General features: G+C 31.2%; 1 protein-coding gene across 1 annotated transcript; it reads right to left on the bottom strand.

Moving 5' to 3' along the window:
• Positions 1–782: 782 nt before the first annotated feature.
• LOC118059554 (receptor-like protein kinase HSL1) lies at positions 783–4,544 on the bottom strand. Its single transcript, XM_035072436.2, has 2 exons — positions 1,668–4,544; positions 783–1,537 (listed from the first exon to the last, which is right to left on the bottom strand). Exons 1-2 carry the CDS (start codon positions 4,234–4,236, stop codon positions 1,143–1,145), a joined length of 2,964 nt encoding a protein of 987 aa, XP_034928327.1. The 5' UTR covers positions 4,237–4,544; the 3' UTR covers positions 783–1,142.
• Between the last annotated feature and the right edge of the window lie 11,046 nt (positions 4,545–15,590).

The raw sequence follows: 15,590 nt of genomic DNA on the forward strand, positions 1-15,590 counted from the left end.
AATAAGAAAGAAAACAAAATAAGATTCAACCAGATAAGGTTAGAGTCCTCGTGCAGTCCAAACAGAGACTTTTTTTTTTGTGTCTTGTCATTTTCCTCAGCAACACATGCATCGTCCTCAGCCCTTCACTCCCGCGGTGCTTCTTGCTTTTACGTTTACGGAGAAAGGGACCCAATTCTCCTAAAAGAGGGACGGCCGAGGAAGACAAGCACCTCCATCCACCTATCTCCATTAAATTATCTCAGGTGTCTCTTGCTACTTGGAACCTTTCCAGGTGATTTAACCAGGCACTGCTTGCAGGCATGGCACTAGAGAACCTTCAAGATTGACCTAGTTAGCAGGTACAATGATATGGTATTATAAACCTCGGCTATAGATTTGATACAAAAAAATAATGTAGATCACTGAATTGTTGAGTAACTTGAGAGTTCATTTTTCTTATCTAAAACTTCATTTTCATTTATTAAAATAAAATTCTTGATTTTAACCCTAGGAAGCCACATCAATCAAGTTTTTGGTCAATTTAGTAGATTTAACCAAATCAATACTAAAACTAAGCCAAATTATAGGCCAATTAATAGTTAATTAGGCCAACCCCTTAGTTTGGTTTGGTATTGTGTTTTAAATAAAAATTAAATTAAATTTAAAAAAAATATTTAAAATTAATTTTTTATATTTTTCTATTGCTTTAATAAGTTAGTTATAAAATAAATTTTTAAAAAATTAAAAAAATGTATTTTCATATATTTCTAAATAAATTCAAAATGAATAAAGACAAGAGATTGAATCCCCTAAAAAAAGTAAAATTGCATAACAGCTGTTACTGATGGAAAGAAAAGTTTCAATCTAGACAGCTCTCATGTGTTTTCGTGTTACAGTTACCTAACAAAAGAGGATAGCTCCAGTAAAAGTAGCAGTGCGGGGTGATAGAAATAAATAGTTACAATCTATCTGCTATATCTAAAATCTAAATATGTGGTCTTAATACAGCTACTACTTTTCAAGGGCGGCATGCGGCAATCTACCTCAGGTCATTACATCAATCGTTCTCTCTTCGCCCCCATGAAATCAAACACATCTTGAGGCAATTCACTAGAACAAGTGGTATCTAGCTGCTTCAATCACATCTAAACTCAAAATTCTTAAACTATCCTTGCTTGATCGGAGACGACTTCGTGGTAAAAACGAGAGAGCTTCCCGTCGCTCTTGTTGGCTTTAGGCTTGTTTCCCATGCCGGCTTCCTGCAGCATTTTCACCACCCTTCGCATTGAGGGCCGGTCGACGGGAAGTGAGCTTGTGCAACGGAGACCGACGTCGAGAACCTCGGAGATTTCATCCTTGTAACGTGAATCGAGCTTGGGGTCAATTACAAGATCCATGTCATTCTGGTCTACTAAGGTTGTGCAGACCCATTTGACCAAGTCTTTCTCTCCGAATTCTGGATCTATGGGGAGTCTGCCTGTTACCAGCTCCAATATGACCACCCCAAAACTGTAGATGTCGCTCTTTTCATTCACTCTAACAGTATATGCATATTCTGCACCAAAGCGAGTTCAAACTAATTCAATTACAGTAATGATTTGGAGCTTAAACGAGTAGATATAACGAGCAAAAACAAAGCTTAAACCGACCAAACTGTAACAATCCAGTAGACAGAAGTGAAATACCTGGTGCAATGTAACCACAGGAGCCTGCAATAACAGACATGGATTCAGTCCCCTTGTTAACTCCTTGAAAAACCTTAGCAACCCCGAAATCCGCAACTCTAGCACCAAATTCTGCATCTAACAGGATGTTGTTTGATTTTACATCCCGGTGAACTATCGGAGGAACACAGTCGTGATGCAAATAAGATAAGCCCTCAGCTGCATCCAAAGCTATCTTATACCTCGTAGGCCAATCCAACAAGCCTCCCTTGCTACTATGCAACAAATCCCCCAAGCTCCCATTTGGCATATATTCATAAACCAGAAGCTTGCAATCTCTAGCATTGCAACAACACCACAATCTCACAATGTTCTTGTGCCTGATGTTTCCCAAAGTTTCAACTTCTGTTTCAAATTCATCTTTGTTGGAACTGCGACTTGTATCCTTTTTCTTGCTCTCTCCACTTAGTTTCTTCACTGCTACAGTCTCACCATTGCTGAGCACAACCTTGTAGACTTTCCCGGAACCTCCACTTCCAATCACATTATCTTCTTTAAGATAATCAAGGATCTCAAATTCACTGAAACCAATCTTATGGAAGGATCTCCACTTCGATGCAGTGACAACTCTCTTTGCTTTCTTCAAATTCTGGTACTTGAAGTAGAACCAAACAACACCAACAACAAACACTATGCCAGCAAGTATAAAAATCGACCGAAGAATCCACAAGTAACGCTGCTTCTTCGGATCACCCTCCTGTGGACAAAGATCCTCCAAATCACCACACAAACCTGGATTTCCCACAAAGCTACTCCGATACATCTCTTTAGCATAAAGTGGAGGGAGCGCCCCGGAGAGCATATTGTTCGACAAGTTCAACAAATTGAGCCTCAAATCGTCCAATTGTATCGGAATCTTCCCAGAGAAGTGATTCCCAGAAAGATCAAGATAATTAAGCACTTGCAAGCTCCCTATCTCATCTGGGATTGAACCAGATAACCTATTATTCGCCAAACTAAGCTCATTCAAGCTCTTCCAACCCTGAATTCCGGATGGAATCCCACCAGACAATTCATTGTCGTCAAGCACAAGCGTACTCAAGCTACTCAAATTAACCAAACTCCCTGGAATTGGACCCGTAAACAAGTTATCACTAGCCGAAAACTCAATCAGATTGTCTAAAAAACCAATCTCCGCAGGTAAATTACCCGAAAACTGATTTTTTGAAATCTTCAAAACAGAGAGATTATAAGCAGAGGCAATCCTATTAGAAACTTTCCCAGAAAATGAATTACCTTCAAGCTCAAACAAGTAAACTCGTGGTAGCCCCCAGAATTCCCCAGGAACAATGCCACTGAACCTATTATTCTTTAACCGAACCCGGCCTAAACTGTTGCATTTTCCCAGACTTTCTGGGATTTTTCCGGAAAATGAATTGTAAATCAAAATCAAGCCCTCCAACTCACCTTTTGCACACAAGCTCTCTGGTATCGCACCGGAGAATCCGTTGTATGAAACATCTAACCACTTCAATGGTGAGTTAAGCCCGAGCTGACTCGGTAACTCGCCAGTAAATAAATTGTTGAACAATTTGAGCTCGTATAAATTTGGTGACTTAGCTATGCTCTCTGGCAAAGTCCCTTCAAATCTGTTCTCAAACAAGTTCAGCGACTCGAGCTCCAACTGAGTCAACTCATTCGGGATTGTCCCAGTTAACTCATTCGTTGAGACATCAAAACTTCTTAGCAGGGTCAAGTTCGAAAAACCCAGAGGCAATTCACCTGATAAAGTGTTATTATAAAGCTCAATTTGCTCAACGCTCTTCAGCCAAGTGAGTGAGCTCGGTATGGACCCAGTAAGTCCATTCAGTGACAAATCAAGATGAGTCAACCGAGATAGCTTGCCTAAACTCTCGGGAATCGAACCCACGAGATTACAACCAGCAAGATAGAGCTGTACCAGGTTAGTCAGGTTACCGAGCTGACTCGGTATATGACCCGGGGCAAAGGGGTTATAACCCAGTAGAAGACGCTGGAGTGTGGAAATGTTACCAAGCACACTGGGTACTGTCCCAGTTAGCAAGTTCCCAGTAAGTGAAATCCACTCCAGCTTCTGGAACTCCCCGAACTTCGCCGGAATACCGCCGGAAAAATTGTTCATCTCCAAATTGAGTTCCTTGAGGTTTTTCAACTCGGACAGTGACTCGGGAAGGGACCCCACCAGAAGATTTTCACTCAAGTTAAGAACCTCAAGACTCTGACACGCGGCAATGTCAGAGGTGAGAGACGAGTTGATGGAATTGTTCAGCAGATTAACCGACTTCAGATTGGTCAGGCGGCAAAGGAAGTAAGGGAAGGGTCCCATGAGCCCCGAGTTAGAAAGATCGAGGGAGGTGACTCGTTGAGTCGACTTGTCGCAAGTAACACCATACCACCCGCACGGGGTGTCGTCCCTGTGGTTCCAAGAGGAGAGGGCGCGAGATGGATCGGAGAGACCGAGCTTGACTTGCTGGAGAAACAGGCCATCCTGGTTCAGCGAGTTGGACGTGACGAGTAGAGATAGAAAGAGAAGGGAAAGGTGAAAAAACATGTTTTTTAGAGAGAGAAAGAGAGGGAAAGTGGTGGGAAGTGTTTGAGTGTTTGGTTTTTCTGGGATAAGGGTTTTGAAGGGTACAAAAGTGGGGGCCAGTTACTAATAGTCTTGGAAAAACTTGGGTGGTGAGGGTAGATAAAAGACATGGGATTTGCAGTTCAAAGGTGGTGGAAAGTGGAAACTCTGGGGAGTCAATGGGAGTCAGTACAGAGTTGATAAAGAAACAATCTTGGAAGTTTCCATGCTTAGATTTTGGGAGTTTAATTAGAAGTTGAGTTCGTTTCATTAGGTTTGTAGTTAACCAAGAAACTTTATGCATCACATGGCCAAATAGTGCTGCAAAATCCTATCCTGCGGTGGTATATATTCTTGTTTTTTAATAGTTGTTTTTAAAATATTTTTTATTTTATTATAAAATAATATTTTTTTATTTTTTAAAATTTATTTTTCACTCAATATATTAAAATAATATATAAACATTAAAAAATTAATTTAAAGTAAAAAAATATTAATTTTTTATGAAAAACATGTTGAAACATGACCACAAACAAGCTCTATATGCCTACAAGAACGTTTTGAGAATCCATGAAAAGTAACTTTTTAAAAAATAATTTTGGTGAAAAGTAAATTTCTAAAAAATAAATTATTTTTTAATATTTGATCATATTATAAAAAATAAGCTAAAAAAATATAATATATTAAGAGAACAAAGACTAAATATAACATATTAAAAAGTTGAAAATGAATGAAACTGAAAAAAATATAATTTTATAAATTATTTTCAAATAAAATTAATAATAATTAAAATAATAGAGATCAAATCTGACAAATAAAAAAAATTAAAAAATCAAGAAATTAAAAAAAATTATTTCATAAATTATTTCAAATAAAATAAATAGCAATAAAAAAATATAGATCTAATTTGATAGATATAAAATCTCAATTAAGAAAATAATTAAAAAAAAATAACAATTAAAATAATAATAATAATAATAATCAAAGTTGATATAAAAATTAAATTAAATCAAATTATAAGGAATGAAATTAAAAAAAATATTAAAAACAAAATATATAACAATCAAAATATTGAATACCAAATTTAATATAATTAATAAATAACAAGATATTTTTTAATACTTCATTAATTCTAAAAAGTGTTTTATGTTCAAAATAAAATAAAAATACTTTTATGAAAATCAAGCTAAATTTCTCTTTAATTAAAAAATATTTTTTATTGACCAACTTTCTTAATAGTAAACAAACACATAAAAAATTAGAAAATAATTTTTAAAAATTCATTTTATATAAAATAAACAGAATCTCAGATAAATTATTTTAAATAAAAATCATAATAGATAAATTATATTTGAAGATTGATCTGAAAAAATTATTTATGCTATCAGATTATCTGTTATGTCATGGAAACAATCAAATGGAATTATTTGTATTAAAACTCATCACCCAAAAAGTTATGAGGTATTTATATTAAAACAATATTAGCCTAACATATAACATAATGAAGGGAGTAAGTTTAAAAACATAATTCAATATTCATCATCCTGTCGACTCAACCTCGACGCTTGCATTTTAAAAATGAAGATTGGGTTTTAAGACTAAGAACTTATCCCAAATCAAATTTTTTTTTGAAACCCATATTGAGTTTAGGTAATTTTTTTAGAAAAAAACCTGATAAGCACTTCATTACAAATTCAGAATATAAAAGCAATTTATTTTAGGAATAATATTTTAGGGTAATGAGTTTTTCCTTTGCTGTATATAACTAGCCCTAACCTAGGAATATCTGAAGCCGTAGGAATTGCTGCTAGCTATCCTGTAATTGGTTTATCCAAGAATAGAATTCTTTTGAGCACGTTTGGTGCTCAAAAAGAAAATTCAATCGCACAATTGTACAAGCAAGCCAAACAAAATCCTAGACGAGTGTGAATGAGATCACATCGATTTGGAATCTGTCCTGGGCTTGAAAGGGGGTGTGTATAGTCATTTTAACCTGTAGAAAAGACATTTTTGCTGTAAATTATTGCAGCCCTGCTGAAGAGTCAGTGTGAACGAGAGAAAACAACGAAAAGCATGCATGCCTTTTTATGTGTTCCTTGGAAAGTGGAGTCGAAGACACTGTGATGTTTGAACGTTGGAAAAAAGGGTTTTTTTAACGATGATTGATGGCACTGTTTTTGTCTTGGTCTCATGTAATGAAATAATGCAGCTGTAGCATCATCAATCCTTTCTCTGCTTAACTATTTTTTAAAATTTTATCCTTGAAAATCAGACGTTGGAGAATAGTAATTTATTTTAGATGATAGTAGTTTTTTTAAAAAAATATTTTGAGGGTGTTTGGGAGTGTGGTAGCGGTTGTTTTTCAAATAGTTTTTCGTGCTGAAAAGCATGTCAATAATGTTTTTTCATTTTTTTAAAATCATTTTTAATATCAGCACATAAAAACGATCCAGAAAGTACAAACCGAACTCAATTTTAGCAAAAAAAAAAATTGAATTTTTGCAAAAAGTTGTTTGGACCGCAGTGCCAAACAGCTTCTTTATATTTTTTTATATTTTAAAAATTATTTTTGACATTAACATATTAAAATATCTGAAAACAGTAAAAATATATTAATTTAAAGCAAAATAAAAAATAAAAAAATTAAAATTTTTTTAAAGTGCTTTTGAAACACAATGTCAAATATTGTTTTGATGTTTAAAATAAAAAAAGATCTTGAAAAAAGAATTATTTTTATATTTTTTTCAAGTAAAATATATTTTTTAAAAATACACTACACCGAAATATCAAAAACATAAATCAAATTAAATGCAATTCCAGATAACGACATGAAGCATTTATTTATTCAAAAAAAAATATTAATTTAATTAATTTTTAAATGTTTCTTAATGGTTTATTAAAATCATTCAAAAAATATATTTAAGAATACATAGATTTAATGATTTTAAAAAATAAGAAACATTTAAAAAAAAAACACATGAAAGGTAATTCCAAATGATGTCTAAATAGATAGACAGATCGAGCATGGAAAGTTATGATTGTGTACACATGAATGCATGTTAATGGATATTTACAAATTAAGAACTAAATTAATATTTGATGAACATTAAGGCCCGTTTGTCTAAACTTTTCAACCTACTCCTTACTTTGCAGATAAAAGAAAGGTTTTAAAAGGCTATCCAAACGAATTCTAAGAATTATTGAAGCTTGCCAGCGATTCATGATTTTAATATTTTTTTTTTTTTGGTATAACCATCCGGTTTCCAGCCACTGCTGACTAATCCGGATTCGAGCCGGGTGAGACCCGTGAGGACAGCAAAGCTCTCCCACATAGCACCGCTGCATACCCCAGGCTCGAACTCGAGACCTTGGTTAAGCTAGGACAGCCCTCTGCCAGCTGACCTACACGCTCGGTGACAAGCCCATTATGCAGCAGCAAGTTGTTCTAAAGTTGTTGCTCCAATCGCCAACCAACACGCAAAATTGGACTGCCTTCCCAGCAAAGAAAGGAAAGTCCTTGCGTTGATTAATCTTCGGGCATTGGACACCACAGAATTTTCAATCTTCTGCCTAGTTTGTTTCCATGAAAAGCGATTTTTTGGAAGTTATTTTTCAGATTTTTTTTTAATTTAGTTGTTCTTGTAAAAGTTAATTAACAAAAAATACTGTATAATTAAAAAAAATTAGTTTGTTTTTTATAAAAGCATTTTTTTTATTTTAAATCAAAAATATTTTTCAGAAATTATAAAAAATTTAAAGATTTCATATTATTTGTTGATTATATCAAATTTGGTCTTTAAATTTTTTATTGCTATATATTTTAGTTTTGACTCTTTTATTTTATTTAATTTCATTAATTAGAATTTGATTTGGTTTAATTTAATTTTTATATGAACTTTGATTTTTATTTTTATTATTGTTATTTACTTTTTTCTTTTTATTTTTTAATTAAAACTTTTTATTTATCAGATTTGATCTGTATTCTTTTGAATGTTATTTATTTTATTTGAGATAATTTATGAAATTATATATTTTTTAATTTCATTATTTTTTAACTTTTCTATCTATTTGTCTAAAATCATATCTAAAAACTTACCTTAAACCATAAATACTTGCTCGAACATAATCATAAAACCTAGATTAGATCGATTCAGGATAAGATTTGGGTTATGAATTTGAAGAGTTAATTTAAATTTTTTAAAATATAAAAATAATGAAATAACAATGTTTTCATCAGGATTTTTTCAATAATAAATTAATAAGTTGAGAAATAAGTTTTGCCCCGAATCGAGCTGGGTTTTTGATAAAATTATTATTCCTTCAACATGTATTGATCTAAATCTTAAGTACATCGAGCTCTAGATCGACCATTAAACCAACCTAGATTTTAATAATTATACATTGAAGAACAACTTAATCATTAAAGTAAATAAAAAAAAAAGTAAAGGAAAAAAAGAAAGAAAATTGTCAATGATTTGGATTTTTTAATTGTAGAATGTACAGGGATATATGATGTGATTGTAGGAGTTGATTCCTAGCAAAGCTAGATGGGTTAGTGGGAGTAATTAGCAAAAAGGAGAAGTGGGATAATGATTATAAGGACAATATATGAACTTGAACGTGTGAATCCGGCAGATCTGCTTCAAAAAAGAATGGTTGCGATTGTTGAAAATTATGCTCCTCCTCCATCTATATATTTTTTTATTACAAAGAAGATCTAACTTTTTTTTTTCCTTTTTCGTAGACTTTAATTATTCTTGGTGTCCAATTCGTACCGTAAGCCAGTCACGATGTCGAATGCCTGGTCTCCCTCTTCCCCTCTTTTTGACCAGTGATGCTCGCAAATGGTGAGAACGCGGTTCCTAAACTTTTTTTTTTTATTATTATTGAAAATTATTATTTTTTATATTTTTTAAATTATTTTGATATACTAATTTAAAAAAAAAAATTTAAAAAAAAATATTATTTTAATGCATTTTAGTATGAAAAACGCTTTAAAAAATAACTATAACTATACTCCAAAAGAAGCCCTTAGATATAAAACGTAATTTATCAAAACATAACATAAGCTAAATTTTAATTTATTTTAGTTTGAAAATTAATCTGGCCAAATACAATGTTGATCAAATTATATATAAGTGAGGCTTAACTAAATTAATTTTTAAAAATTTTTATTTAAAATAATATTATTTTAAATTTTTAAAAACAATTATCCAACATGACTTTATTTTATTTGTAAAAAAATATATATATATATTTTAAGTTAACCCGAATTCACAGTACAGACCAGTAACCTTATCTTGAGCAAGTTGTGATATCAGACTGATTCTTTCTTTTAGAATGGAAAAGAAAACGATTATATATCTGTTTAGACGTCTGAAAATTAATGACCATGATTGAAAGTCTATGGGAATTTGGTATAAGGGAGCTTTTGGAGATGCGGGGAACAATATTTTTTAAAAAAAATTTTTTTTATTAAAATTAATTTTTTTTATATTTTTTTAATATAAAAAAAAAAAAAAAATATATATTATTTTAAATAAAAAATATTTTAAAAAATAACACGACAACACTCATAATACACACTCACACACAGACCTAGAGCAACCTTAAAGTCTGAAACATGACATGATGATGCTCAGCAACATGGGTCTCATAGTGCTATAAAATAAAACACGTATCGATCAATCTTCATTATTTATATATTAAATTTTGATTTACACAATAACGAAATCATATTATTTCTGGTTTATCCAACATCGTATTTAAAAGAAAATAGAGAAACATTTATGGTTGGTTGTGGTAGAGGAACCAAGTTTTCTTTGTATAAAAGGTGGATTGCTTTCTCCAGAAAAAAGATGAGGAATTGTATTCCTGATAAGGTTTACAAGCTCAAGAATGTTTCGTTTCTAGGGAAAAAATGCAAGAATTCGAATACCTGGAAATCTTTTACAATACTCTTTCCTTCCCTTCCACTCCAATTTGATTATAAAGGTTATTGATTGGATCTAAAATGGCATCTTTGATCTCTCTCTCTCTCTCTCTCTCTCTTAATTCCTCCCATTGAAAATAAATAAAAATGTTTTTGTGTTTTTGTGTTGGAATTCTAGATAGAGTTATGATGATGTGTTAGTGCAAGGCATCACGCAATGCATCGTACTAAGAGTAAAAAAATAAAGTTTTTAATGTGGTATATTACATTAATAAATATGATTTTTTTATTAATATAAATATTTGGGTTAACTTGTGCATATCTTAACTAATTTCAGAGTCTTGAAATTAATGATCATTTAAATTTTTAGTAGCTCTGAGACTCAAATTGATAATTTCTAGAGAACAAATTCAGAAATCTGACCAATTAAACTACACCCCTCATAATTTAATAAATAGAATTTTAAAAACAAGCGGAGCCAAATTAACATTCATTAATTTTAATCCTAAATTTTTTAAAATTACAAAATATCAGCTGTAATTTAAAGCTTTCTACATGGAAAATACATATTTTACCCCCTCCGACAATTATTACTCATTTATAAACCATTATTATTAGTTTACTTGATTTCAGAAATACCTTAATAGTAAAAACAATCCCCTTGTATTTAGATAAACACCACCTAAAAGCTCTTTTTATGTGAAAATCCGCTTGTATTTTTAGGAATCTGAGAAAGTTAATGCAGCCGCCATGTTAACGAATAACTCCTAGCACTCAACGATCCCTTCTCCTTTCTTTCATGGTCACACTTCTCTCCATAGTTGCTGTGCCGGTTCAAAGATTGATACAAAAAAAAAAAAAAAAGGGCCAAGAGTATTAAATTATTAGATTAAAAAAAATTAAAACTACATTTTTTTATTTTTAAAATTTTTTAGAGTTTATTGTACTGAGTTTGAATTAAATTTAATTAAAATAATAATTTAATCAACCAATTAAGTTTCATAGAATTAATATTGTTACCAATCCAACTCAAAACTCAATATAAATCAAACCCTAGATTAGGAGTTTTTAGGATCTACATGCTGAAGTATACCGAATTTAATATTCTTTCTCTGCCTCAATTTAAAGCTTCATTAAATGCCACTACAGATAGGCAATAGATTAGTCGATAGTGTGGCATATATACATTTATCAATGTCTACCTCCATCGTGCCGGCGAAGAAACGCTGATTGAAATATTATTGACTCATTGCATCGATTTGGAAAACGAAAACTCAAAATCGATGAGGACATTACTCCTCCATTGCCATGAGCACCATATATTGTTTAGTATTTTAGCTTTACTTTTGAAATAAAAGCTCAAATTAATAAGTAGGTTAATTCTCTTTACATTATGTTATAACTTTCGGTTGAGAAAGTTAATATAATAATATTAATGGATATAAAGAGTTTAGGTTATTATCTCATCATTTTAAGTTTAAATTTAAATTTTCTATCAAATGAAAATTGCATAATTATTAATGCATATCATATGCATATAAAAGTATTTTAAACCCGATACAATGATATTTTAAATAATTATCTTTTTTATTAATAAAATAACAACAATAAAATTCAATTTTTATTTTTTATTTTTTATCAAATTTTATTTTATAGCACGTTTGATGTTGTAAAAATGGGTTGTTTTTCAAAATAATTTTAATGTAGATAACTTGCATACCATATGAATTTAGAAGTATTTTAAACCCAACATAATAATATTTTAAATAGTTAAAATAATTAACTTTTCTATCAATAAAATAACAACAATAAAATTTAATCCCCTTATTTCTTATTTGTTATCAAATTTCATTTTACATCAAGTTTAGTATTGTAATAGTGATTATTTTTTGAAATAATTTTTATTAAAAAATATATCAAAATAATATATTTTTTATTTTTAAAATTTATTTTTTATATTAACATATTAAAACGATATAAATAAATAAATAAATAATTAACTATATCACCCACAGGAAATCGTCATTACAAAATACAAATGCAAGTGTGGAAACTACGAGAGAAAAATACATTCGTCAAGCCCTTCCATTAAATAAAGGAAGATGTCAAAACGAACCAGAAAGCAACAAGCAAGAATTGGTTATGGTATTTGGCACCGAAGGGTCACATTTCTGTGGCTTCATCACTAATGAAAACTAACCAGGACCTGAGTGGTCGATGCCATGGCTGCAATTTCTTCACCTCAATTATTTTGCCTCGGACGAAGGGCCCCGACTCTCTGTGTTTTTTTCCTCTTAGTTGACTCGGATAATACTGCCGTAGATTTTAATTTTTATTTTTCAAGGAAATATAGAGATGCTAAGAACTCGCCACATTAACATCATGCATTGTCGTTTCTTACTGCAATAAAATGTGCGATCCCTTCACATCATATCATTTTCAGAGACCATCTCGATCGTGTGAAGGTTAAGAAAAATCTTCTACTTGATTTTTCGTAGCTTGCAATCTTGCTAAGTATGTGATAACAACCTGCTATTCTAGAATTACTCTTTGATCCAAGGTCTTTTTGTAGTATTTACATCGCCCTCTTCAAGATAGCATTTTTTTCCGTCGAATAAATATAATAGAATGTATATTAAAGAATCATCTGAATCTAATAATTTAAATTATTAGGTTAAATTTTAAAATATAATTTATATTATTATCAAACATACTTTCTCAAGTGAAAACTCTTTAAACTTGAAATTTACATAAACTCATACTATTTTGTGTTTAATTTTTATTACATAAGTATTTGTAATTATTTAGTTATTAATACTCTAATATTATATATATAAAAAAAACTATTTTAGCCGAATAGATTAAGAGTAAAATGTACTCCAAATATTGGCTTGAAAAGAAACCTAGTTCATTAGATCATCGCGTGAATTCGACCGAGTTTATCAGGCCATTTATCATGCTAAAGCTCTTTTCGACGAGCCCAGATCGAGCTTCGAGTCAAGCTATTTCCATGTAAACCTATCATGGAAGTACACCAGGAGAAGTAGAGGACACCAATCGACAGCTACAAGTGATATAATTGCTGTTTGGACAAGATGAAGCCCGTTATTGAGGATACCAATTAGCAGAAGACTCGCTACATAACACAGGCCTGATTTACTGAGAACTGGGTAGAAAAGCCCATGAAAAACAACGAATGCCAGCAGTCTTGTAGACAGAGAAGACCAGACGAGAGGAGGAATGGGCCTTTATGCTTACTTATTGAGCAAACCTAACGTAAAGTGGCTCAGCAGTTAACTTACAAAAGTCCGCAAGCTTCTCAAGTATTGTGACAACAGGAAGGATTCTGATACTGGTGAGTTGCTCTTTGAATTTAGTTATTTTTCCAATCCAATAGTTCACCTGTCACGTTACACGTTACTTGAGTTTGGCTGGATTTGTTTTAAAGTGTGTTTAATATTATAATATATAGTGTTTTTTTGTTTAAAAATATATCAAAATGATTTTTTAAAATTTTTTAAAATTAACATATTAAAATCACAGAAAACACTAAACAAGAGTTAAATAAAAAAAAAAAGCACTTTCTATTGAAAATTTCACCTGTGTTTTTGAACAAAACATGCAAGCGAGTGGAGAAATAATAAAGGACAATTTGTTGTGCCTCCACATTTAAGAGAAAACCCTATTTTCAACCTAAGAACATGACTCGGAATTAGTTAAAGAAGAAAAAATGTGGCTTGAAAAGGGCAAATCATGCCCCCATTTCGTGTAATCCTAAATCCTTGCAAGTCTTTCTTTGAATTGGAATTGATTGTTGCCCAACAACCTATCCCGTTGCTATTAAAGAAAAAGTGGACTTCTGATCTAAAACATTTCAAACTTCTTCTTTTTTATAATAGTGTAAATATATTTTTTTTATATCATTTATCTTATAACAATACGGCTGAACCTGTCAGATATTGTTCATTTTAAACTTTACCATTCTCATGAATTTGTTTTTAGTAACCATGAATGGCCCCAAAACGTGTCTGGCAAGTCAGTAATCAACACTACTAATAAAATCAGCTACCAAATCATCACCCGTTGATGTAAGATATTACAATCCACCCTCTTTTTAAGAAGCCCGACAATCCCGTCGGCACAACCGAATAGCCAATAAGATCAACTCTAATACTAAATGCAACAACCCAGCCTAACTTGATAAATATTATCCGGTTTAGACCTCATCGTCATCGCGAATTTGTTTTTGATGACCACGCATGACCCAAGAATGTGTCTAACAAGTCATCAACCAGCACTATTAATAAGATCAGCTACTAAATCCTCATCCACCGATATAGAATATTACATATCTTTTGTTAAATTTTAAACAAATCACTCACCAGCTTGAATGATTTATTTTTTAGATACAAATTGCTTATGATAAAAAATTAGATTTGTGACTTGTTAGCCAGTGTTTAGCTAAGGGGTTGAGATCATAATTTATCATTGAAAAATATTAAATGATCACAAATTGATATTTTTCATGTGTTTGATGATGTGATATAGAGTGTTTTTCAAAAAAAAAATTAAAATGATATTTTTATTTATTTTTATATTAGTATATTAAAATCATCAAAAAAATATTTAAAAATATTAACACAATACTTTCAAGGTGAAAATCAATTTAAAAAACACTTTAAAAAATAAAAATTACTACATTATCAAACAAGTACTTGGGTGAGAGAGAATCAATTGCAAAACCAAGCTACTATGATAAAATAGTAGATTCCACCAAACTAAATTATTGAAGAGAATACAACACCATGACTTTGGTCATTTGTGGTTCAAATCTTCCATGGTGCTATTAAAGAAACTTTGACCGTGGAGAAAAGGAAGAAATTAAAGAAACTTTGACAACATTGGACGTGGCTTATTTTGCATTCCAAATTTTCAATATCCCTAGCCCGAGCCAAAAAATCAGAAAAAAAAAAAAAAAAAAAAACTGAAGGACAACCACAACTTCATGGCTCCACAGCAGGCATAGAAATTCCATGGTTAGCCATGGGGTCGAGGCAGTTCTACAGAGTAAAAACTTGTCCTGGTCAACATCGTGCAACATCATAAATTTCATATAAAAAAAAAAGTTATGATTTTTTATACAATAAAAAAATAATAAGAAAAAAATTACACCATAATAATTTTAGAAAATTAATTGAAGATATTATTGCTTTCTGTTTACCATACACTTGGTTGACAACCATATGATATTCGCCATGCCTAAGAAAAATCAATTTTAAATTGATTTGTTGATATGATGCCTAATATATATTACAAACTCATTAATTTTTTATTTATTTCAAAATTATGCTATTTTGACTTTTTAAATATTCTTATCTTCTCGAATTAATATTAATTAACTTAA

This window comes from Populus alba, chromosome 7 (assembly GCF_005239225.2).
Source record: "Populus alba chromosome 7, ASM523922v2, whole genome shotgun sequence".
Taxonomy (NCBI): domain Eukaryota; kingdom Viridiplantae; phylum Streptophyta; class Magnoliopsida; order Malpighiales; family Salicaceae; genus Populus; species Populus alba.